This window comes from Oncorhynchus kisutch, unplaced genomic scaffold (genome assembly GCF_002021735.2).
Source record: "Oncorhynchus kisutch isolate 150728-3 unplaced genomic scaffold, Okis_V2 Okis07a-Okis12b_hom, whole genome shotgun sequence".
Taxonomy (NCBI): Eukaryota; Metazoa; Chordata; class Actinopteri; order Salmoniformes; family Salmonidae; genus Oncorhynchus; species Oncorhynchus kisutch.
The window spans coordinates 2,465,650-2,489,344 of NW_022261984.1; the positions used below are offsets into that span (position 1 = coordinate 2,465,650).

The 23,695-nt window shown below is 47.2% G+C and overlaps 1 protein-coding gene across 1 annotated transcript in view; it reads left to right on the forward strand.

Annotated features, from left to right (window-relative positions):
• Positions 1 to 5,787: 5,787 nt before the first annotated feature.
• The window catches only part of tusc3 (tumor suppressor candidate 3), a gene marked incomplete in the record, with an annotated part of 114,264 nt that continues 96,356 nt past the window's right edge, over positions 5,788 to 23,695 (forward strand). The window contains 1 exon segment of the mRNA XM_031815022.1: positions 5,788 to 5,939. Within this exon segment, the coding sequence (XP_031670882.1) occupies positions 5,835 to 5,939 (105 nt within the window).

Below are 23,695 nucleotides of genomic sequence, written 5' to 3' on the forward strand. Positions count from 1 at the left end.
GTCCATCAGATCAGAGGCAGTAGAGATGACCGGGGATACTCTTTTGATAAGTGCGTGAATTGGACCATTTTCCTGTCCTGATAAGCATTCAAAATGTAACTAGTACTGTGCTATTGGTTGTCAGGGAAAGTGTATGGAGTAAAAAGTACATTATTTTCTTTGGGAATGTAGTGAAGTAAAAGTAAAAGTTGTCCAAAATATAAATAGCAAAGTAAAGTACACATACCCCCAAAAAATGATTTATGTAGTACTTTAAAATATTTTTACTTAAGTACTTTACACCACTGGTGATGAGCCAGAATAGTTAGTGCAAAGAGGGTCAATGTAGATATCCTGGGTAGCTATTTGGTTAACTATTTAGTAGTCTTATGGCTTGGGGGTAGAAGCTGTTTATGGTCCTATTGGTTCCAGACTGGATGCATTGGTACCACTTCCTGTGCGGTAGCAGAGAAAACATTTTATGACTTGGATGGCTGGAGTCCGACAATTTTTAGGGCCTTCCTCTTACACCGCCTGGTACAGAGGTCCTGGATGTCAGGGAGCCTTGCGGTCAGATGCGGTCGGATGCCAAGCAGTTGCCACACCAAGCAATAATGCAGCCTGTCAAGATGCTCTCAATGGTGCAGCTGTATAACTTTTTGAGGACCTGAGGGCCCATGACAAATATTTTCAGCCTGCTGAGGGGGAACAGGCATTGTTGAGTCATCTTCACAACTGTCTTGGTGTGTGTGGACCATGTTAATTCCTTAGTGATGTGGACACCAAAGAACTTGAAGCTTTCGACCCGCTCCTCTTCAGCCCCATCGGTGTGGATGGGGGGCGTGGTCGGCCCTCCGTTCCCTGTAGTCCAAGATTAGCTTCTTTGTCTTGATGAAGTTGAGGGAGAGGTTGTTGTCCTGGCACCACACTGTTAGGTCTCTGACCTCCTCTATATAGGCTGTCTCATCGTTGTCAGTGAACAGATCCAGTTGCAAAGGGAGGTGTTCTGTCCCAGGGTCCTGAGAGGCAATAAAGATTGCGTGATCTGTGGATCTGTTGAGGCGGTATGCGAATTGGACTGGGTCCAAAGTGTCTGGGATGATGGTGTTGAAGTGAGCCATGACCAGCCTTTTAAAGCATTTCATGGCTACAGATGTGAGTGCTACGGTGTGATAGTCATGTAGACAGGTTACCTAGGCATTCTTGGATAAAGAGGCTATGGTGATATGCTTGAAACATGTAGGTATTACAGACTCGATTAGGGAAGACACCCGCCAGCTGGTCAGCGGCGCATGATCTGAGTGCACGTCCTGGTAATCCGTCTGGCCCCGCGGCCTTGTGAATGTTAACCATGTTTAAAGGTCCTAATCACATCAACTACAAAGAGCAAGATCACACAGTCATCCTAAACTGCTGGGGCTTTCATGCATGGTTCAGTATTGCTTACCTACATTCTGTATACTTCTGGCCCTTCTTTGGACACTGTGTTAACTAACCTCCAGACGAGCTTCAATGCCATACAACTCTCCTTCCGGTGCCTCCAACTGCTCTTAAATGCAAGTAAAACTAAATGCATGCTCTTCACCCGATCACTGCCCGCACCTGCCCGCCCGTCCAGCATCACTACTCTGGACGGTTCTGACTTAGAATATTTGGACAACTACAAATACCTAGGTGTCTGGTTAGACTGTAAACTCTCCTTCCAGTCTTACATTAAGCATCTCCAATCCAAAATTAAATCTAGAATCGGCTTCCTATTTCGCAACAAAGCATCCTTCACTCATGCTGCCAAACATACCCTCGTAAAACTGATCATCCTACCGATCCTTGACTTCGGCGGTGTCATTTACAAAATAGCTTCCAACACTCTACTCAAGAAATTGGATGCAGTCTATCACAGTGCCATCCGTTTTGTCACCAAAGCCCCATATACTACCCACCATTGCGACCTGTACTCTCTCGTTGGCTGGCCCTCGCTTCATACTCGTCGCCAAGCCCACTGGCTCCAGGTCATCTCCAAGTCTCTGCTAGGTAAAGCTCTGCCTTATCTCAGCTCACTGGTCACCATAGCAGCACCCACCCGTAGCACACACTCCAGCAGGTATTGTCACGCCCTGAACTTAGAGATCCTTTTAATTCTCTATTTGGTTAGGTCAGGGTGTGACTAGGGTGGGCAATCTATGTTTTCTATTTCTTTGTTGGCCTGGTATGGCTCCCAATCAGAGGCAGCTGTCTATCGTTGTCTCTGACTGGGGATCATATTTAGGCAGCCTTTTCCCACCTTTTGTTTGTGGGATCTTGTTTTTGTGTAGCTGCCTGTGAGCAGCCCAGAACATCACGTTTCGTTTTCTGCTGTATTGTTTTTGGTGAGTTTCATATTTATTAAACATGTGGTCACCCCCAAAGCCAATTCCTCCTTTGGCCGCCTTTCCTTCCAGTTCTCTGCCGCCAATGACTGGAACGAACTGCAAAAATCACTGAAGCTGGAGACTCCCTCACTAGCTTTAAGCACCAGCTTTCAGAGCAGCTCACAGATCCCTGCACCTTTACATAGCCCAGCTGTAATATAGCTCATCCAACTACCTCTTCCCCATACTGTATTTATTTATCTTGCTCCTTTGCACCCCAGTATCTCTACTTGCACATTCATCTTCTGCACATCAATCACTATATTGTAATTACTTCGCCACCATGGCCTATTTATTGCCTTACCTCCCTTATCTTACCTCATTTGCACACACTGTAAATAGATTTCTTTCTACTGTATTATTGACTGTATGTTTGTTTATTCCATGTGTAACTCTGTGTTGTTGTTTGTGTCGCACTGCTTTGCTTTATTCTTGGCCAGGTCACAGTTGTAAACGAGAACTTGTTCTCAACTAGCGTAGCTGGTTAAATAAAGGTGAAATAAAATAAAAACTAGGCTCTCATCACTGGATAGTTATTTTAAGTATCAGCTAAGCACATTATGGTTGCGTTCCCTGCTCATACGTTGCATGCATCAACCAATGGTTGAGTGCCACGTCATCGACTCTGTCATCAACTGACCGATTGCTATAACATATGATGTGGTTAGCTGATACCTAAAATACCTATCCAGGCGTTGTAAGATCTGGCAGGCGTCAGCAATGCCTGGGCAGAGGAACACGCCCCATATGCTATATGTCAGTCGATGACACAGTCAACGACGTACCACACAACCATTGGTTGATCCATGACTTTGCCAAATTTTACAACGCCTGGATAGTTTTTTTTGAACCTATCAGCTAACCACACCACACTGTATGTTATAGCAATCTGTCAGTCGATGACACAGTCGACGAAGCGGCACGTAACCATTGGTTGTTGCGTCGCTTCGCCTTAGCTGTGGAACGCGCCCTAAATGAGCACATAAGCAGGCTAAATTGATCCTAGAGTTAGGCTTAAGTTCAGTGTCCACATCACCAACAAACTATCACGGTCCAAACATACCAAGACAGTCGTGAAGAGGGCACGACAAAACCTTTTCCCCCTCAGGAGACTGAAAAGATTTGTCATGGGTCCCCAGATCCTCAAAAGGTTCTACGACTGCACCATCGAGAGCATCCTGGCCCGGTTGCATCACCGCCTGGTATGGCAACTGCTCGGCATCTGACCATAAGTTGCTACAGAGGGTAGTGCGATCGGCCCAATACATCACTGGGGCCAAGCTTCCTGCCATCCAGTACCTATATAATAGTCAATGTCAGAGGAAAGCTCATAAAATTGGCAGAGACTCCAGTCACCCAAGTTATAGACTGTTTTCTCTGCTACCGCATGGCAAGCGGTACTGGAGCGCCAAGTCTAGGATCAAAAGGCTCCTCAACAGCTTCTACCCCCAAGCCATAAGAATGCTGAACAATTCATAAAATCGCCACCGGACTATTTACATTGATCCCCCCTCCATTTTGTACACTCGCTGTTTGTTTATTATCTATGCATAGTCACTTCACCCCCACCTACATGTACAGATTACCTCAACTAGCATGTACCCCTGCAACTGACTCGGTACTGGTGCCCCCTGTATATAGACTCATTGTTGTTATTCTTATTGTGTTACTTTTATTATAACTTTTTATTTTAATCTACTTGGTAAATATTTTCTTCTTCTTGAACTGCACTGTTGGTTAAGGGCTTGTAATTAAGCATTTCACGGTAAAGTCTACACTTGTTGTATTATGCACAAGTGACAAATAACATTTGATTTAATTTCATTTGAAGTTAGTAACGTCTGTAAGTCCATGTAAAGTCAATGTTGCTGCAATGAATTGGAATGGTCAAACAACGGGGGGAAATATTTCACAATAGCTTGACATTGCCTCCTTAGTTTGTTCGCAATAGTTTATGCACAGACAATTATTATTATTATTATTGGTTATTTAAATAATCAGGCTAAGTGAAAAATGAACAGTTAATAGGGATTTATCATTTAAATAAATTAAATGAGTTATTAGCCTACGTTATAGATAGAGTGGACTTTCATTGTCGCACCCGGCATCCGTGCATGCCCATCTCTGTTGAATTTATTTTCTTATTGTTAGCCCTAGATCATTTAATCATCCAGGGTTTGCTAGAAACACACATTCCATATATTCCATCAATGTATGAACTTCATAGAGAGCAATAGTAATGTCGTCTTTTTGTAGGCACTAACTCCGCCATGGTTCGTTCGTGTATGAACTTCATAGAGAGCAATAGTAATGTTGTCTTTTTGTAGGCACTAACTCCGCCATGGTTCGTTGGTGTATGAACTTCATAGAGAGCAATAGTAATGTCGTCTTTTTGTAGGCACTAACTCCGCCATGGTTCGTTGGTGTATGAACTTCATAGAGAGCAATAGTAATGTCGTCTTTTTGTAGGCACTAACTCCGCCATGGTTCGTTGGTGTATGAACTTCATAGAGAGCAATAGTAATGTCGTCTTTTTGTAGGCACTAACTCCGCCATGGTTCGTTGGACAAAGCTTATGGGAAATTATTTGTAGTGTTTTTGGATAAATGCCAAAAATAAGGAGCTGATCATGGACTACAGGAAAAGGAGGGCCGGACACAACCCCATTCACATTGACGGGGCTGTAGTGGAGCGGGTCGAGAGTTTCAAATTCCTTGGTGTCCACATCACCAGCAAACTATCATGGTCCAAACACACCAAGACAGTCGTGAAGAGGGCACGACAACACCTTTTCCCCCTCAGGAGACGGAAAAGATTTGGCATTGGTCCCCAGATCCTTAAAATGTTCTACAGCTGCACCATCGAGAGCATCCTGACCGGTTGCATCAACACCTGGTATGGCAACTGCTCGACATGCGACCGTAAGGTCTTGTAAGGGCTTTACAAGTAGGTATTTCCCAGTTGTATTCGGCGCACGTGACAAATAATATTTGTTTTGGAATAAGGTTTGTGGTAAGCACAGGCTTAGATCTTATACATTTTGTTCTATGAGATAATCTCCATCAGCTAACGTCACCTTTTGTGAAATTGTAATTATTTATGTAATCAGATAAAACACATACAGCACATAAAGGCTTCATAATTCATAAACTTCATGTTAACTGACTGGTATTATCTCATAGAATAAAACGTATAAGATCTCCTAAGCTTGTGTTAAGCACACAGACCTTATTTTCGGCATTCATCCCAAAACCATATTCTTTCCTCAAAGGAATGGGTGAACGAAGTAGAGTTATTTATTTTCAGGTTTTAGGACTACAAGCGGGCGAGCTCTATTTATGGACAGCAACATCCATAAGACGCTTTCTCAGAAACTTCCTGATTGGCCCTTTCAGTAGCCAATCACATTCGAGAGAGACGTGTAGCGCAGCAAGAGCATCTTCCAACATGGCGTCTGTATCCTCGGGATTCCCTTTCAACCTGCCGGTTGCATCTCTGTTGCTGATCCTGCTGCTATGCCTGCATTCGGGGGGAGGCCAGAAGAAGAAAGAGGTAACGGCGTTTCTATATAAACACGTTTCAAAAGCATAACAGTGTGATTATGCGGCGTATTTTGGACCAAGGTGCAGCAGAGCGATATGCTACCTTTGCCGTCTCCAGAATGATGCTCGAGCCGAGATACAGACCGAGGCCGTTGTCCCGAACGACTCAAAATGTTTTCATTTATCGCTGCGCGTTCTCCAACTTTACACAATAATGGATATATACGAAATTATACAGGCGCATTGGATACAGTTGATTGTTTTAACAGAATATACATTTTTTGTTAGCCAAGGATTATATTCTGATAGGCTATTTTGATCAACTCTAGTGGGCATACCTAGGCTACGTCATCATTACACGGCAGGGTTGCATTCATAACGCCCATTCTGTTTCATAAACGGAAGCAAACATAACGAAACGCGGAGGGACCTAGGTGAATTCAAATCAAATTGTATTTGTCACGTGCGCCGAATACAACTGACGTAGACCTTAGAGTGCAATGTTTACTTTACAATCCCTTAACCAACAATGCAGTTTTAAGAAATATACAAACAAAAAAAGAATAATGAAAGTAACAAATAACAATAGCGAGGCTATATACAGGGGGTACTGGTACAGAGTCAATGTGTGGGGGCACGGGTTAGTCGATGTAATTGAGATAATATATACATGTGGGTAGAGTTATGCCTTCCTAACCATCTTAAATAAACATGCCCCATTCAAGAAATTTAGAACCAGGAACAGATACAGCCCTTGGTTCTCCCCAGACCTGACTGCCCTTAACCAACACAAAAACATCCTATGGCGTTCTGCATTAGCATCGAACAGCCCCCGTGATATGCAGCTGTTCAGGGAAGCTAGAAATCATTATACACAGGCAGTTAGAAAAGCCAAGGCTAGCTTTTTCAAGCAGAAATTTGCTTCCTGCAACACTAACTCAAAAAAGTTCTGGGACACTGTAAAGTCCATGGAGAATAAGAACACCTCCTCCCAGCTGCCCACTGCACTGAAGATAGGAAACACTGTCACCACTGATAAATCCACCATAATTGAGAATTTCAATAAGCATTTTTCTACGGCTGGCCATGCTTTCCACCTGGCTACTCCTACCCCGGACAACAGCACTGCACCCCCAACAGCAACTCGCCCAAGCCTTCCCCATTTCTCCTTCTCCCAAATCCATTCAGCTGATGTTCTGAAAGAGCTGCAAAATCTGGACCCCTACAAATCAGCCGGGCTAGACAATCTGGACCCTTTCTTTCTAAAATTATCTGCCGAAATTGTTGCCACCCCTATTACTAGCCTGTTCAACCTCTCTTTCGTGTCGTCTGAGATTCCCAAAGATTGGAAAGCAGCTGCGGTCATCCCCCTCTTCAAAGGGGGGGACACTCTTGACCCAAACTGCTACAGACCTATATCTATCCTACCGTGCCTTTCTAAGGTCTTCGAAAGCCAAGTCAACAAACAGATTACCGACCATTTCGAATCTCACCATACCTTCTCTGCTATGCAATCTGGTTTCAGAGCTGGTCATGGGTGCACCTCAGCCACGCTCAAGGTCCTAAACGATATCTTAACCGCCATCGATAAGAAACATTACTGTGCAGCCGTATTCATTGATCTGGCCAAGGCTTTCGACTCTGTCAATCACCATATCCTCATCGGCAGACTCGACAGCCTTGGTTTCTCAAATGATTGCCTCGCCTGGTTCACCAACTACTTCTCTGATAGAGTTCAGTGTGTCAAGTCGGAGGGTCTGCTGTCCGGACCTCTGGCAGTCTCTATGGGGGTGCCACAGGGTTCAATTCTTGGACCGACTCTCTTCTCTGTATACATCAATGAGGTCGCTCTTGCTGCTGGTGAGTCCCTGATCCACCTCTACGCAGACGACACCATTCTGTATACTTCCGGCCCTTCTTTGGACACTGTGTTAACAACCCTCCAGGCAAGCTTCAATGCCATACAACTCTCCTTCCGTGGCCTCCAATTGCTCTTAAATACAAGTAAAACTAAATGCATGCTCTTCAACCGATCGCTACCTGCACCTACCCGCCTGTCCAACATCACTACTCTGGACGGCTCTGACTTAGAATACGTGGACAACTACAAATACTTAGGTGTCTGGTTAGACTGTAAACTCTCCTTCCAGACCCATATCAAACATCTCCAATCCAAAGTTAAATCTAGAATTGGCTTCCTATTTCGCAACAAAGCATCCTTCACTCATGCTGCCAAACATACCCTTGTAAAACTGACCATCCTACCAATCCTCGACTTTGGCGATGTCATTTACAAAATAGCCTCCAATACCCTACTCAACAAATTGGATGCAGTCTATCACAGTGCAATCCGTTTTATCACCAAAGCCCCATATACTACCCACCATTGCGACCTGTACGCTCTCGTTGGCTGGCCCTCGCTTCATACTCGTCGCCAAACCCACTGGCTCCATGTCATCTACAAGACCCTGCTAGGTAAAGTCCCCCCTTATCTCAGCTCGCTGGTCACCATAGCATCTCCCACCTGTAGCACACGCTCCAGCAGGTATATCTCTCTAGTCACCCCCAAGACCAATTCTTTCTTTGGCCGCCTCTCCTTCCAGTTCTCTGCTGCCAATGACTGGAACGAACTACAAAAATCTCTGAAACTGGAAACACTTATCTCCCTCACTAGCTTTAAGCACCAACTGTCAGAGCAGCTCACAGATTACTGCACCTGTACATAGCCCACCTAAAATTTAGCCCAAACAACTACCTCTTTCCCAACTGTATTTAATTTTTATTTATTTATTTATTTTGCTCCTTTGCACCCCATTATTTTTTTATTTCTACTTTGCACATTCTTCCATTGCAAAACTACCATTCCAGTATTTTACTTGCTATACTGTATTTACTTTGCCATCATGGCCTTTTTTTGCCTTTACCTCCCTTCTCACCTCATTTGCTCACATTGTATATAGACTTGTTTATACTGCATTATTGACTGTATGTTTGTTTTTACTCCATGTGTAACTCTGTGTCGTTTTATCTGTCGAACTGCTTTGCTTTATCTTGGCCAGGTCGCAATTGTAAATGAGAACTTGTTCTCAACTTGCCTACCTGGTTAAATAAAGGTAAAATAAAAATAAAAAAATAAAATTAAAGTGACTTGTGCATAGATTTTAACAGAGAGTGACAGCAGCGTTAAAGAGGGGGAGCAATCAAATAGTCTGGCTAGTCATTTTATTTAATGTTCAGTAGTCTTATGGCTTGGGGGTAGAAGCTGTTTAGAAGCCTCTTGGAAATAGACTTGGCGCTCTGGGATTGCTTGCCGTGTGGTAGCAGAGAGAACAGTCTGACTAGGGTGGCTGGTGTCTTTGACCATTTTTAGGGCCTTCCACTGACACCGCCTGTTATAGAGTTCCTGGATGGCAGGAAGCTTGGCCCCAGTGACGTACTGGGCCGTACGCACTACCCTCTGCAGTGCCTTGCGGTCGGATGCCGAGCAGTTGCCATAGCAAGCAGTGATGCAACCATGCTCTCAATGGTGCAGCTGTAGAACCTTTTGAGGATCTGAGGTCCCATGGCAAATCATTTCAGTCTCCTGAGGGGGAATAGGTTTTGTCGTGCCCTCTTCATGACTGTCTTGGTGTGTTTGGACTAGAGCTCGACCGATTAATCGGAATGGCCGATTAATTAGGGCCGATTTCAAGTTTTCATAACAACAATAACAAACTTCTCTTGCGTTCATTGCACGCAGAGTCAGTGTATATGCAACAGTTTGGGCCGCCTAATTTGCCAGAATTGTATGTAATTATGACATAACATTGAAGGTTGTGCAATGTAACAGGAATATTTAGACTGGTTGCCACCCGTTAGATAAAATACGGAACGGATCCGTATTTCACTGAAAGAATAAACGTCTTGTTTTCGAGATAATAGTTTCCGGATTCGACCATATTAATGACCTAAGGCTCGTAATTCTGTGTGTTATCATGTTATAACTAAGCCTATGATTTGATAGAGCAGTCTGACTGAGCGATGGTAGGCAGCAGCAGGCTCGTAAGCATTCATTCAAACAGCACTTTCGTGCGTTTGCCAGCAGCTGTTTATGACTTCAAGCCTATCAACTCCCGAGATTAGGCTGGTGTAACCGATGTGAAATGGCAAGCTAGTTAGCGGGGTGCGCGCTAATAGCATTTCAAACGTCACTCGCTCTGAGACTTTGAGTGGTTTTTCCCCTTGCTCAGCAAGGGCCGCGGCTTTTGTGGAGCGATGGGTAACGCTGCTTCGAGGGTGGCTGTTGTCGATGTGTTCCTGATTCGAGCCCAGGTAGGAGCGAGGAGAGGGGTGGAAGCTATACTGTTACACTGGCAATACTAAAGTGCCTATAAGAACATCCAATAGTCAAAGGTATATGAAATACAAATGGTATAGAGAGAAATAGTCCTGTAATTCCTATAATAACTACAACCTAAAACTTCTTACCTGGGAATATTGAAGACTCATGTTAAAAGGAACCACCAGCTTTCATATGTTCTCATGTTCTGAGCAAGGAACTTAAACGTTAGCTTTCTTTACATGGCACATATTGCACTTTTACTTTCTTCTCCAACACTTTGTTTTTGCATTATTTAAACCAAATTGAACATGTTTCATTATTTATTTGAGGCTTAATTGATTTTACTGATGTATTATATTAAGTTAAAATAAGTGTTCATTCAGTATTGTTGTAATTGTCAATATTACAAATAAATAAGATTGTTGTCCTGGCACCACACGGCCAGGTCTCCCTATATGCTGTCTCGTCGTTGTTGGTGATCAGGCCTACCACTGTTGTGTCATTGGCAAACAATATTCACGGTTTTCGGTTTCAATACATTTGTTAAACATTAAATGCATTAGTAAATAATGACATTTCAATGATTTTAGAGCTTTTTTTCATGGAAATCCCAAAGCCAAAACTTGAGAACATTCCATTTGTAAAACATTGCAAATATTCCACTGTCTCTGTCTGGTCCACATTAGACATCAATAGGAAATTACTATAAAATAATTAAATATTTTAGTTGTTTATATGTCTTTGTTTTATTTGACTATTTTTCATTCCTTAAAGTCCTCATCTCTGCTCAGGCAGTAACAGCCATCCAAACCATCTAATGTTATCTCCTCCCCATACTGTACTGTCTTTAGTCATCCTGTTTAGCTAGGCTAGCCTGCCTAAGTATGCTGCAGAGCTGTCTGACGATCATTTTACTACTTCTTCAAAGTAGATGAGGCATACTTTCTCGAACTGTCTCTGTCCCTCTGGTCATCGTGTACATTACTATCTCATGCGGTCTGTGTACATCTAACCTAACGTAGCAGGCGTAAAAGTGTGTCTTTCCAGAGATCTGTATATAATGACTAGATGCTCACGTCTCCGCCCTAGCAATGGGTGTCTTTGTATCAAAGGTGAGAAAGCAGGCGACAAGCTTAGGTCCAAAATAAGCCCATAGAAAGGCATTATTTTGCACACATTTTGGCCAGAGTGAAACCTCTCACTTCGCCTCTTCCTCTTTGGTCCGTCTCTGTCCGAGCAGTGAAAAAAAGGTGCAATGGATAATGGTCATCGTGGTTGTTTACTACGTTTCTGCACTGAACTAGGTTGAATATTTGTGTAATGAAACTACAACTCCCTTCAGCCCAGCGTCCCACAGTTCTTGACTTGATTTCTCTCGTGAATGATTTCATTTATCACTAGAGAAACAGCGGGTTGGACTCTCCCCCAAAAATTACAAAATGGAATTCAAGTAATTGAACCGATGTAGGTCAATTAGTTGTTTAATAACCAGAAAAAAAACAATGTTGGTTAATCGCTTGGCACTACCTATTAATAATGAATGTTAATTAGAATTCAAGCTACATGTGCCCGACTGTACTTCATTTGAACTCACAACTGTCTGTTTGCTAGCCTGAATTCCAGTCTGTCTGTTTGTGCTATCCTTCCAACTCCTTGTCACTCATTGTCATGCTTGGTTTGACAATGACAGTAATGGATTGGCAAGGGCACAAATGGATCTGGCACCAGGCAATTTGTGATAACATAGACCTATGCTAAAATATTTTCAATCTACAAGCCATAGTGGCAGAGTCTGTGTCTCTCAATATGTGCTTCCCATTGATACACATGTATAAAACTCCACTACTACCCTCTTGTTTCTACAACAGCTGTACATGCCTCCCCTTCCTTCTTTCCTAGCTAGTCTCCCTTCATTTCTCTCTGCTGTGTTAATGCAGGGTGGCAGGCAGGCGGACAGGCGGCCCTGCTAGTTCGCTAGCTGCACGTTGGGGACTAGTGGAGAGAAATAGCGCCTTGTCTGGCTGTGAGAAAATATGATCTTTCTGTGACCTCCCTCAGGCAGAAACTGTGGGGGCGGAAGATCTTATTGAGCCCAAAAGGGGTAAAGCGGCGAAGCAGCAACTTTGCATTCTGCTAGCTCACCCCGGCGGCATAACGGCCCGCTCTCCAAATCGCCCCTGCGAGTGTTGGCGCGAGACCCCAGAGCGCTGAGGGCCGCAGTATTTCTGAGGCACTGTCTCAAAAGTCTTTAATATATTTGTCGAAAGCCCAGGTTTCACTTCTCCCTGGAGTGTTTTGGAAAGAGGGGGGGGGGGGAGTATTGGAATGGACCAAAGGAGGGGAAATAGTCACAGTGAGGTATATTTATGTCAGTTTGATGGTACACCGTTCATCACAGAAACTAAATATGATACTTTCCCCCCCATTTTATGTCTGCCTAATGGAAATGGGGACTGAAAGGACACTGTAAGCAGTTCTGGCTCCCCGGGACCAGCTGGGGATTGGGATAAAGCACAGCGTCACTTGTTTTTGTTTTCCCAGAGTAACTTTATAGGCCCTATAGCAGTGCTGTTCAATCCAATAGGGCTGCACCAGGCTCCACCTTTTCCTCCCAGCTAAGGTTGTAAAGGGACAGTATGTTATGGGAAAATGTTGATGTTGATCAGTGAACTGCCAGAATTTTGGTGATTTTCAATTTTGGGGGGGAATTTTAACAGATGACATCTATTGGCCTTTTTTGGTACTTCAGATTATCTCTGGCTCAGAGTGGCCTGATCCATGTAAAATATATAACATCATCAAATAAGATGATTACAAAAAATAAAGAAATAGAATGACCAAGCTGTAGAATATTATTGTAAATATATACCGTCAACTTAGTGAATACCGTTGGTGTTTAAAATGAGGGTTTCTGTCTTTGTTTTGCCACCAAACTGGTGGCAGTTGTGAAGAAAGTTCATGCTTGGAAGAGATGCAGGGTTCATTTTAAATAATGCCATTGTTGATTCATTGCTTTATTCATTAATTAGCCTCAGCTATTTTCTCTTGAACCATATGTTCTATCCACTAGAAACTCATGGACAAAAAAAAAATGATTAAAGTGTAAATTACCAAAGTTACCATAAATTACCTGCTAAGTACCAACACTACTGAGGATTCCGGTAACTTTGGTAATATACCGGTAACTTTTCAACCTTAGCCCGAGCCCCGGAGCAATACTGATCCACAAAGCCTTATCAAGGTCTTGAGAACAAACATGTTCTCCCTTTACATCCTGTATGTAGACTTAGGCCTATATATAGGCCTATCTCCTCTTCGCTCCAGGTAGGAAGAGAACACCTGAAAACATGATTGTGATTCGAGAGCCATGCTGTCCCGCTAGTCAGAACAATGCGTTGGACTGCAGTCCTTCTCCCCAGGGACTCAGCCTTGGTCTCACACTGGAAAGAGCCATGCTGTCCCGCTAGTCAGAACAATGCGTTGGACTGCAGTCCTTCTCCCCAGGGACTCAGCCTTGGTCTCACACTGGAAAGAGCCATGCTGTCCCGCTAGTCAGAACAATGCGTTGGACTGCAGTCCTTCTCCCCAGGGACTCAGCCTTGGTCTCACACTGGAAAGAGTTTGCTGTCCCGCTAGTCAGAACAATGCGTTGGACTGCAGTCCTTCTCCCCAGGGACTCAGCCTTGGTCTCACACTGGAAAGAGCCATGCTGTCCCGCTAGTCAGAACAATGCGTTGGACTGCAGTCCTTCTCCCCAGGGACTCAGCCTTGGTCTCACACTGGAAAGAGCCATGCTGTCCCGCTAGTCAGAACAATGCGTTGGACTGCAGTCCTTCTCCCCAGGGACTCAGCCTTGGTCTCACACTGGAAAGAGTTTGCTGTCCCGCTAGTCAGAACAATGCGTTGGACTGCAGTCCTTCTCCCCAGGGACTCAGCCTTGGTCTCCTACTGGAAAGAGCCATGCTGTCCCGCTAGTCAGAACAATGCGTTGGACTGCAGTCCTTCTCCCCAGGGACTCAGCCTTGGTCTCACACTGGAAAGAGTTTGCTGTCCCGCTAGTCAGAACAATGCGTTGGACTGCAGTCCTTCTCCCCAGGGACTCAGCCTTGGTCTCACACTGGAAAGAGCCATGCTGTCCCGCTAGTCAGAACAATGCGTTGGACTGCAGTCCTTCTCCCCAGGGACTCAGCCTTGGTCTCACACTGGAAAGAGTTTGCTGTCCCGCTAGTCAGAACAATGCGTTGGACTGCAGTCCTTCTCCCCAGGGACTCAGCCTTGGTCTCACACTGGAAAGAGTTTGCTGTCCCGCTAGTCAGAACAATGCGTTGGACTGCAGTCCTTCTCCCCAGGGACTCAGCCTTGGTCTCACACTGGAAAGAGTTTGCTGTCCCGCTAGTCAGAACAATGCGTTGGACTGCAGTCCTTCTCCCCAGGGACTCAGCCTTGGTCTCACACTGGAAAGAGTTTGCTGTCCCGCTAGTCAGAACAATGCGTTGGACTGCAGTCCTTCTCCCCAGGGACTCAGCCTTGGTCTCACACTGGAAAGAGTTTGCTGTCCCGCTAGTCAGAACAATGCGTTGGACTGCAGTCCTTCTCCCCAGGGACTCAGCCTTGGTCTCACACTGGAAAGAGCCATGCTGTCCCGCTAGTCAGAACAATGCGTTGGACTGCAGTCCTTCTCCCCAGGGACTCAGCCTTGGTCTCACACTGGAAAGAGCCATGCTGTCCCGCTAGTCAGAACAATGCGTTGGACTGCAGTCCTTCTCCCCAGGGACTCAGCCTTGGTCTCACACTGGAAAGAGCCATGCTGTCCCGCTAGTCAGAACAATGCGTTGGACTGCAGTCCTTCTCCCCAGGGACTCAGCCTTGGTCTCACACTGGAAAGAGCCATGCTGTCCCGCTAGTCAGAACAATGCGTTGGACTGCAGTCCTTCTCCCCAGGGACTCAGCCTTGGTCTCACACTGGAAAGAGCCATGCTGTCCCGCTAGTCAGAACAATGCGTTGGACTGCAGTCCTTCTCCCCAGGGACTCAGCCTTGGTCTCACACTGGAAAGAGTTTGCTGTCCCGCTAGTCAGAACAATGCGTTGGACTGCAGTCCTTCTCCCCAGGGACTCAGCCTTGGTCTCACACTGGAAAGAGTTTGCTGTCCCGCTAGTCAGAACAATGCGTTGGACTGCAGTCCTTCTCCCCAGGGACTCAGCCTTGGTCTCACACTGGAAAGAGCCATGCTGTCCCGCTAGTCAGAACAATGCGTTGGACTGCAGTCCTTCTCCCCAGGGACTCAGCCTTGGTCTCACACTGGAAAGAGCCATGCTGTCCCGCTAGTCAGAACAATGCGTTGGACTGCAGTCCTTCTCCCCAGGGACTCAGCCTTGGTCTCACACTGGAAAGAGCCATGCTGTCCCGCTAGTCAGAACAATGCGTTGGACTGCAGTCCTTCTCCCCAGGGACTCAGCCTTGGTCTCACACTGGAAAGAGCCATGCTGTCCCGCTAGTCAGAACAATGCGTTGGACTGCAGTCCTTCTCCCCAGGGACTCAGCCTTGGTCTCACACTGGAAAGAGCCATGCTGTCCCGCTAGTCAGAACAATGCGTTGGACTGCAGTCCTTCTCCCCAGGGACTCAGCCTTGGTCTCACACTGGAAAGAGTTTGCTGTCCCGCTAGTCAGAACAATGCGTTGGACTGCAGTCCTTCTCCCCAGGGACTCAGCCTTGGTCTCACACTGGAAAGAGTTTGCTGTCCCGCTAGTCAGAACAATGCGTTGGACTGCAGTCCTTCTCCCCAGGGACTCAGCCTTGGTCTCACACTGGAAAGAGCCATGCTGTCCCGCTAGTCAGAACAATGCGTTGGACTGCAGTCCTTCTCCCCAGGGACTCAGCCTTGGTCTCACACTGGAAAGAGCCATGCTGTCCCGCTAGTCAGAACAATGCGTTGGACTGCAGTCCTTCTCCCCAGGGACTCAGCCTTGGTCTCACACTGGAAAGAGCCATGCTGTCCCGCTAGTCAGAACAATGCGTTGGACTGCAGTCCTTCTCCCCAGGGACTCAGCCTTGGTCTCACACTGGAAAGAGCCATGCTGTCCCGCTAGTCAGAACAATGCGTTGGACTGCAGTCCTTCTCCCCAGGGACTCAGCCTTGGTCTCACACTGGAAAGAGCCATGCTGTCCCGCTAGTCAGAACAATGCGTTGGACTGCAGTCCTTCTCCCCAGGGACTCAGCCTTGGTCTCACACTGGAAAGAGCCATGCTGTCCCGCTAGTCAGAACAATGCGTTGGACTGCAGTCCTTCTCCCCAGGGACTCAGCCTTGGTCTCACACTGGAAAGAGCCATGCTGTCCCGCTAGTCAGAACAATGCGTTGGACTGCAGTCCTTCTCCCCAGGGACTCAGCCTTGGTCTCACACTGGAAAGAGCCATGCTGTCCCGCTAGTCAGAACAATGCGTTGGACTGCAGTCCTTCTCCCCAGGGACTCAGCCTTGGTCTCACACTGGAAAGAGTTTGAAGGAGGTTAAGATTATTCCTGTGGAAGAGCTAGAACAATGTGTCAACTTGAGTCCAACACACCTACGCACTAACTGTGTTTTCTCCTATTAGCAGATTACCCACTGAACAGTCAGGGAGGGAGGGACGTGTGTTCCCAAATGGCGCCCTGTTACCTATAGGGCGGCGGTCAAAAGTAGTGCACTATGTAGGGAATAGGGTGCCAGTTGGGACACAGCGAGGGAGTGGGGGAGACCCTTTTCTGCTCTAAGAGCCGTATTGGTTGAAGCCTTGTCCATGCTGAGTCCATGGTTCCTTTGAGTGGTGCGCCTACTGGGTGTTTGATGGAGTTAGTTAAATGCTAAAAGCAGAAACCGCCAGCGCTGTGTGATGCATGTGGTTGGACGCGCATGGACAGAGATGGGGTTTCACGCTGGTCTGGTCTCCCATCTCTTTCTCTCTCTCTCTCTCCCTCTCTCTCTCCTCTGTTTTCTCTCATCTTGCTAGCTCGCTCTCTCTCATCTCTCACTCTCGCTCTTATCTTGCTTGCTCTCATCTCTCTCATCTCTTTCTCTCTCACGTTCTCTCTCTCTCTCTCCCTCCCTCCCTCTCAGCATGTTCATCTCATCGGGCTGAGGTAGCATACAGAGTGTAGCCCCTCATATACAGAAGTAGGATCTTCATTTGATCGTGCTTTTGTTGATGAGAATTTTCCTGCTTAGCAGGATTTGCAAACTTGGTTTAAAAAGGCTTCTAAAGTTTATCATTTCCACTTTAACATTTCACACGTGATTTGCATTAATTTAACATGTATCAATCCCTACAACCTATTCCATGTATTATAATCCACATAATAATTCACATTTCCTGTTGCTGAAGGATATTTTCCCTGCTGTAGCAAACTGGCCCAGATCCTACCGCTGTATACATTCTCATAATGAGACGAAGGACTCAGCACGATTGGAGTTATAAGTGCACCACGACTCTCTGCGTATTCATCTCTGGGCTCCGCACCCTCGTATGCCCGCTCAAAAACGATGACGTTGTGCGGGGGCGCCACACGGGGGCTGGCGCGTGGAGTTGATGGGTGAGCATGTCCGCGGTGACCCATTGAGTTGGTTTTGAGCTGTTGTGATTCTGTGAATGCAGCGTTAGGCTTGGTAAGGTTATTTATCCTCTTTATTTTCTACCCGCCCTCTCTTCTCTTTATCTTACGCTCTCTTTCTCTCTCTCTCGCTCTCTCAAACTCTCTCTCTCTCTCTCTCTCTCTCTCTCTTTCTCTTTTTCTCTCTCTCTCTCTCTCTCTCTCTCTCTCTCTCTCTCTCTCTCTCTCTCTCTCTCGCTCTCTTTCTCTCTCTTGCTCTCTCAAACTCTCTTTCTCTCTCGCTCTCTTTCTCTCTCTTGCTCTCTCAAACTCTCTTTCTCTCTCGCTCTCTTTCTCTCTCGCTCTCACGCACTCTCCTCGGTCTCTGCCTGTCTCGTTCTCTCTCGCTCTCTCGCTCAGCGTAATAAATTAGGGATGATGGCCTAATGGAAACTTCCATGCTCTGACTGGACTCTGAAACATCAGCATCCCAGTGGTGCTGTTATTATTAGCATAGCTAATGCTAAGGTGTCTCGGCAGCCATGTTTAGGCCCGAGCCAGAGATGAGGGATGATTTGTATTGTGCCCTGGAAGCATTGCGAAAAGGATTGTCCATGTCAGCAAGGCCTGGTGCCCCGGGCTATAGGGGGAAGTTACGTGATATATCAACATTACAGACCGTGTCCCATTGCAGTGGCACCAGTGTTAAGAGGAGAATGATTCTGAACAGGGTTGGAAGGAGGAAGGGCACACAGACACACACCCTCCACAACTAAGCCTCAACAGTACCATCTGTAATTGGTTGTCAGAGGGGAGGGGGGGGGGTTGTTGTTGTGATTTCTTTCATTACCTACCAGGGTTATGAATAATTGATAACAGTACATTGTCAGCCAGTCATTCTGGTGATGGATGCCTTGAACCTCAGACATTTCCGTTCCCCCCCTTTTTTTGACATTTTCCAACTCATTTCCCTGGCAGTAACTCTGAGTCGAAGGGAGGGCCGGGCCCCTCTCTCTCTCTCTCGATGGTGTGTGACTTGACATTCTTGTGAAAATGAATCTCTGCTCCATTAATCAGAGAAAAACAGTCCTCCAAGTCCCGGAGATGAGTGGAAGAAGCCGTGAAGTGATTAAAGTGTATTTTTGATTTCAGGTTGGTTTTGAGGTTTGAGAAGGCACTCATATGTGGCTACCTTTTTGGTGACGCAACAATGATTTGGCCACTTCCCTATATTACCATTAATATCATTCAGCAGAATCTATTTCGGGGCCTGTTTGCTGGAACCAGATTAAGCCTGTTCCTGGACTAAACATCTTTTTCATTGAGAATGCTTTCTAGACCTGGTGAGGAAACCAGCCCTTGTTATTTAAACTGAGGGCCTACGGGATTGAACGAGGGATGTCATTGCGTTACTTGTATGAATCTAGCAGTACACACCCTTTTGATTCCATGTTTATCACGTGTTGCTTCTGCCGAAGATTATGAAGAGCTTAAATCCCCCTGCCATACCTCCATCTATATCCCTCCCTTCATCACCTGCCCACCCCTCCACTGATCTGCTCCATCCCCCTGCCATACCTCCATCTATATCCCTCCCTTCATCACCTGCCCACCCCTCCACTGATCTGCTCCATCCCCCTGCCATACCTCCATCTATATCCCTCCCTTCATCACCTGCCCACCCCTCCACTGATCTGCTCCATCCCCCTGCCATACCTCCATCTATATCCCTCCCTTCATCACCTGCCCACCCCTCCACTGATCTGCCCCTTCCCCCTGCTATACCTCCATCTATATCCCTCCCTTCATCACCTGCCCACCCCTCCACTGATCTGCCCCTTCCCCCTGCTATACCTCCATCTATATCCCTCCCTTCATCACCTGCCCACCCCTCCACTGATCTGCCCCTTCCCCCTGCCATACCTCCATCTATATCCCTCCCTTCATCACCTGCCCACCCCTCCACTGATCTGCCCCATCCCCCTGCCATACCTCCATCTATATCCCTCCCTTCATCACCTGCCCACCCCTCCACTGATCTGCTCCATCCCCCTGCCATACCTCCATCTATATCCCTCCCTTCATCACCTGCCCACCCCTCCACTGATCTGCCCCTTCCCCCTGCCATACCTCCATCTATATCCCTCCCTTCATCACCTGCCCACCCCTCCACTGATCTGCCCCTTCCCCCTGCCATACCTCCATCTATATCCCTCCCTTCATCACCTGCCCACCCCTCCACTGATCTGCTCCATCCCCCTGCCATACCTCCATCTATATCCCTCCCTTCATCACCTGCCCACCCCTCCACTGATCTGCTCCATCCCCCTGCCATACCTCCATCTATATCCCTCCCTTCATCACCTGCCCACCCCTCCACTGATCTGCCCCTTCCCCCTGCCATACCTCCATCTATATCCCTCCCTTCATCACCTGCCCACCCCTCCACTGATCTGCCCCTTCCCCCTGCCATACCTCCATCTATATCCCTCCCTTCATCACCTGCCCACCCCTCCACTGATCTGCTCCTTCCCCCTGCCATACCTCCATCTATATCCCTCCCTTCATCACCTGCCCACCCCTCCACTGATCTGCTCCATCCCCCTGCCATACCTCCATCTATATCCCTCCCTTCATCACCTGCCCACCCCTCCACTGATCTGCCCCTTCCCCCTGCCATACCTCCATCTATATCCCTCCCTTCATCACCTGCCCACCCCTCCACTGATCTGCCCCTTCCCCCTGCCATACCTCCATCTATATCCCTCCCTTCATCACCTGCCCACCCCTCCACTGATCTGCCCCTTCCCCCTGCCATACCTCCATCTATATCCCTCCCTTCATCACCTGCCCACCCCTCCACTGATCTGCCCCTTCCCCCTGCCATACCTCCATCTATATCCCTCCCTTCATCACCTGCCCACCCCTCCACTGATCTGCCCCTTCCCCCTGCCATACCTCCATCTATATCCCTCCCTTCATCACCTGCCCACCCCTCCACTGATCTGCTCCATCCCCCTGCCATACCTCCATCTATATCCCTCCCTTCATCACCTGCCCACCCCTCCACTGATCTGCTCCATCCCCCTGCCATACCTCCATCTATATCCCTCCCTTCATCACCTGCCCACCCCTCCACTGATCTGCCCCTTCCCCCTGCCATACCTCCATCTATATCCCTCCCTTCATCACCTGCCCACCCCTCCACTGATCTGCCCCTTCCCCCTGCCATACCTCCATCTATATCCCTCCCTTCATCACCTGCCCACCCCTCCACTGATCTGCCCCTTCCCCCTGCCATACCTCCATCTATATCCCTCCCTTCATCACCTGCCCACCCCTCCACTGATCTGCCCCTTCCCCCTGCCATACCTCCATCTATATCCCTCCCTTCATCACCTGCCCACCCCTCCACTGATCTGCCCCTTCCCCCTGCCATACCTCCATCTATATCCCTCCCTTCATCACCTGCCCACCCCTCCACTGATCTGCTCCATCCCCCTGCCATACCTCCATCTATATCCCTCCCTTCATCACCTGCCCACCCCTCCACTGATCTGCTCCATCCCCCTGTCCCTCCCTCCTCTCACCCCTCCATCCACGCCGAAGCCCCCCCAACGACTCTGAACGCCACGAGACATCTTCGATCGCTTTTTATCTGCGCGTTGTCAACGACGGGACGTCATCACTCCCCCCGGGGAAAAGATGATCCCGGTCCCGACGGGAGAAAAAGGCACGGGTGCCGTCCCCCTGACGAAAACGGTCTGTCGAGCAGGATAAGTCTTATCAGCCCGGCGCCAGACACGCCGGGGCAAGTCTCTGCGAGCCTCCAATGGGGCGAGAGACACATTAAAGTGTATACAAACTCTCCTTCCTTCCTCCGTTCCTTCATTCGGGGGAACATCTCTTCATTTCACAACCCAGGGCAGAGAAGGGGGGGGGGGTGAACCCAGTGCCCTGTGTCTCCTTCGTTCTGACTGTCACAGATATTTCCAACGATCCTTTATTCATCTCTAATGCTCTCTCTCCCTTTCCGCCTGCTCCGTTTGCGCCCGTGCCAGAGATGTTCTCTAGGCTGCCCTTATTGGAGGCCCTTGAGAAGGCAGAGGTTAGAGGGAACTCCAACTAGTTTGGCCAGCCTATGCTACAGCAACCGTGGTCATCTTAAGACCAAGCTCTGTTCTCGTTACCGACCGGCCGCTCGACTGTCCTTGTAGCCAGAGCTGTCAGCGTCATAGCGCCGACATCCCAAAGACGCGTCTCTGGCACAGAGCCAGGGAGAGAGACGGGTGTGTAGGGGAGGAAAGCAAGGCGAGCCCCCCTCCCTGGACTGATTGCATTAATAATCACCTGCCTCCCCCAGAGGTGCCTGTCTGCCAGCCTGCCATGTCCTAAGAGTGACAGGCAGGTTTATGCGCCACACAAAGGCATATGCAAATCAAACATGATAAATTAGAGTTTGCATAAAAGGTTCAGGCGAATGCTAAATGCTAAATGCCACTTTGGTGCACCGAGCGACTCCCAATAAATGGGAAAACGCGGGTAACATTTGGATGAAACTTCTAAAAGGAAGCGGTGACATTTGGATGAAACTTCTAAAAGGAAGCGGTGACATTTGGATGAAACTTCTAAAAGGAAGCGGTGACATTTGGATGAAACTTCTAAAAGGAAGCGGTGACATTTGGATGAAACTTCTAAAAGGAAGCGGTGACATTTGGATGAAACTTCTAAAAGGAAGCGGTGACATTTGGATGAAACTTCTAAAAGGAAGCGGTGACATTTGGATGAAACTTCTAAAAGGAAGCGGTGACATTTGGATGAAACTTCTAAAAGGAAGCGGTGACATTTGGATGAAACTTCTAAAAGGAAGCGGTGACATTTGGATGAAACTTCTAAAAGGAAGCGGTGACATTTGGATGAAACTTCTAAAAGGAAGCGGTGACATTTGGATGAAACTTCTAAAAGGAAGCGGTAACATTTGGATGAAACTTCTAAAAGGAAGCGGTGACATTTGGATGAAACTTCTAAAAGGAAGCGGTGACATTTGGATGAAACTTCTAAAAGGAAGCGGTAACATTTGGATGAAACTTCTAAAAGGAAGCGGTGACATTTTTTAAAACCTTTTTTATTACTTTATCTTTTTTGGTTAAATGCGTTGCCATTTCAGTTCCCATTAGCATTCAGGAGGGCCGACGCTAAGGCAACATGCTTTTAACCAAACAACGTGATTTAAAAGAACCCACTTTGTAAACAAGTGAGTGTTTATATATCAAATCAAATCAAATGTATTTATATAGCCCTTCGTACATCAGCTGATAGAAATGCCAAAACCTAGGAAGAAACCTAGAGAGGAACCAGGCTATGTGGGGTGGCCAGGGGGGGCGCCAACCCAGACAGGATGACCACATCAGTGACTCAACCCACTCAGGTGACGCACCCCTCCCAGGGACGGTATGAGAGAGCCCCAGTAAGCCAGTGACTCAGCCCCTGTAATAGGGTTAGAGGCAGAGAATCCCAGTGGAAAGAGGGGAACCGGCCAGGCAGAGACAGCAAGGGCGGTTCGTTGCTCCAGAGCCTTTCCGTTCACCTTCCCACTCCTGGGCCAGACTACACTCAATCATATGACCCACTGAAGAGTATTATATATTCTTTGGGAGGGTCTTATGTTTTTGTCTGTATCTCCACTCGATTGAATATTCAAATTCAGTGGATTAGTGTCTGTTAGAGACTGCATTATATCGCCTCAGACAACTGTTAAATGACACTTCTAGTCTTCTGGCCTTGCGTTCGCTAATTGCCACCAACACACCCGTTACCTAACTCATTTGTCAAGTCGCCTCTATTGAACAGCTAAAGAACTTAAGTCTCCTCTTCCTCTTT